Raw genomic sequence first — 512 nt, 5'->3', positions numbered from 1 at the left:
GCAGGCCTGCACACGGGGCGGCAGAGCAGGGACACGCAGGAGGAGGGTCTGCAGCAGGAGGGGGCTGAGCAGGGGCTGGACCCGGAGCACACAGGGGTGCAGCCGACGGGCTTGCAGCACACAGGGGTGCAGCAGACAGGCTTGCAGCACACAGGGGTGCAGCAGACGGGCTTGCAGCAGGCAGGGGTGCAGCAGACGGGCTTGCAGCACACGGGGGTGCAGCAGACGGGCTTGCAGCACACAGGGGTGCAGCAGTCTCCCTGGCAGGGGGAGGAGGTGCAGCAGGAGGGCTGGCAGCAGGAGGAGTCTGTGCAGGGGGAGTCCTCACAGCAGATGGGCTTGCAGCATACAGGGGTGCAGCAGACAGGCTTGCAGCAGACAGGGGTGCAGCAGTCTCCCTGGCAGGGGGAGGAGGTGCAGCAGGAGGAATCTGTGCAGGGGGAGTCCTCACAGCAGAGGGGCTTGTAGCAGACAGGGGTGCAGCAGACGGGTTTGCAGCAGACAGGGGTGCA

The 512-nt window shown here is 67.2% G+C and overlaps 1 protein-coding gene across 1 annotated transcript; it reads right to left on the bottom strand.

The window, feature by feature from the left end:
• Positions 1 to 6: 6 nt before the first annotated feature.
• LOC115285276 (keratin-associated protein 10-8-like) lies at positions 7 to 430 on the bottom strand (the record flags this gene model as incomplete). Its single annotated transcript, XM_029931581.1, has 1 exon — positions 7 to 430. A coding segment is annotated over one exon (424 nt), but the record flags the coding sequence as incomplete, so codon positions are not given.
• Between the last annotated feature and the right edge of the window lie 82 nt (positions 431 to 512).

Source organism: Suricata suricatta, unplaced genomic scaffold, assembly GCF_006229205.1.
Source record: "Suricata suricatta isolate VVHF042 unplaced genomic scaffold, meerkat_22Aug2017_6uvM2_HiC HiC_scaffold_62401, whole genome shotgun sequence".
Classification (NCBI taxonomy): domain Eukaryota; kingdom Metazoa; phylum Chordata; class Mammalia; order Carnivora; family Herpestidae; genus Suricata; species Suricata suricatta.
This window is presented reverse-complemented; position numbering and strand designations above follow the sequence as displayed.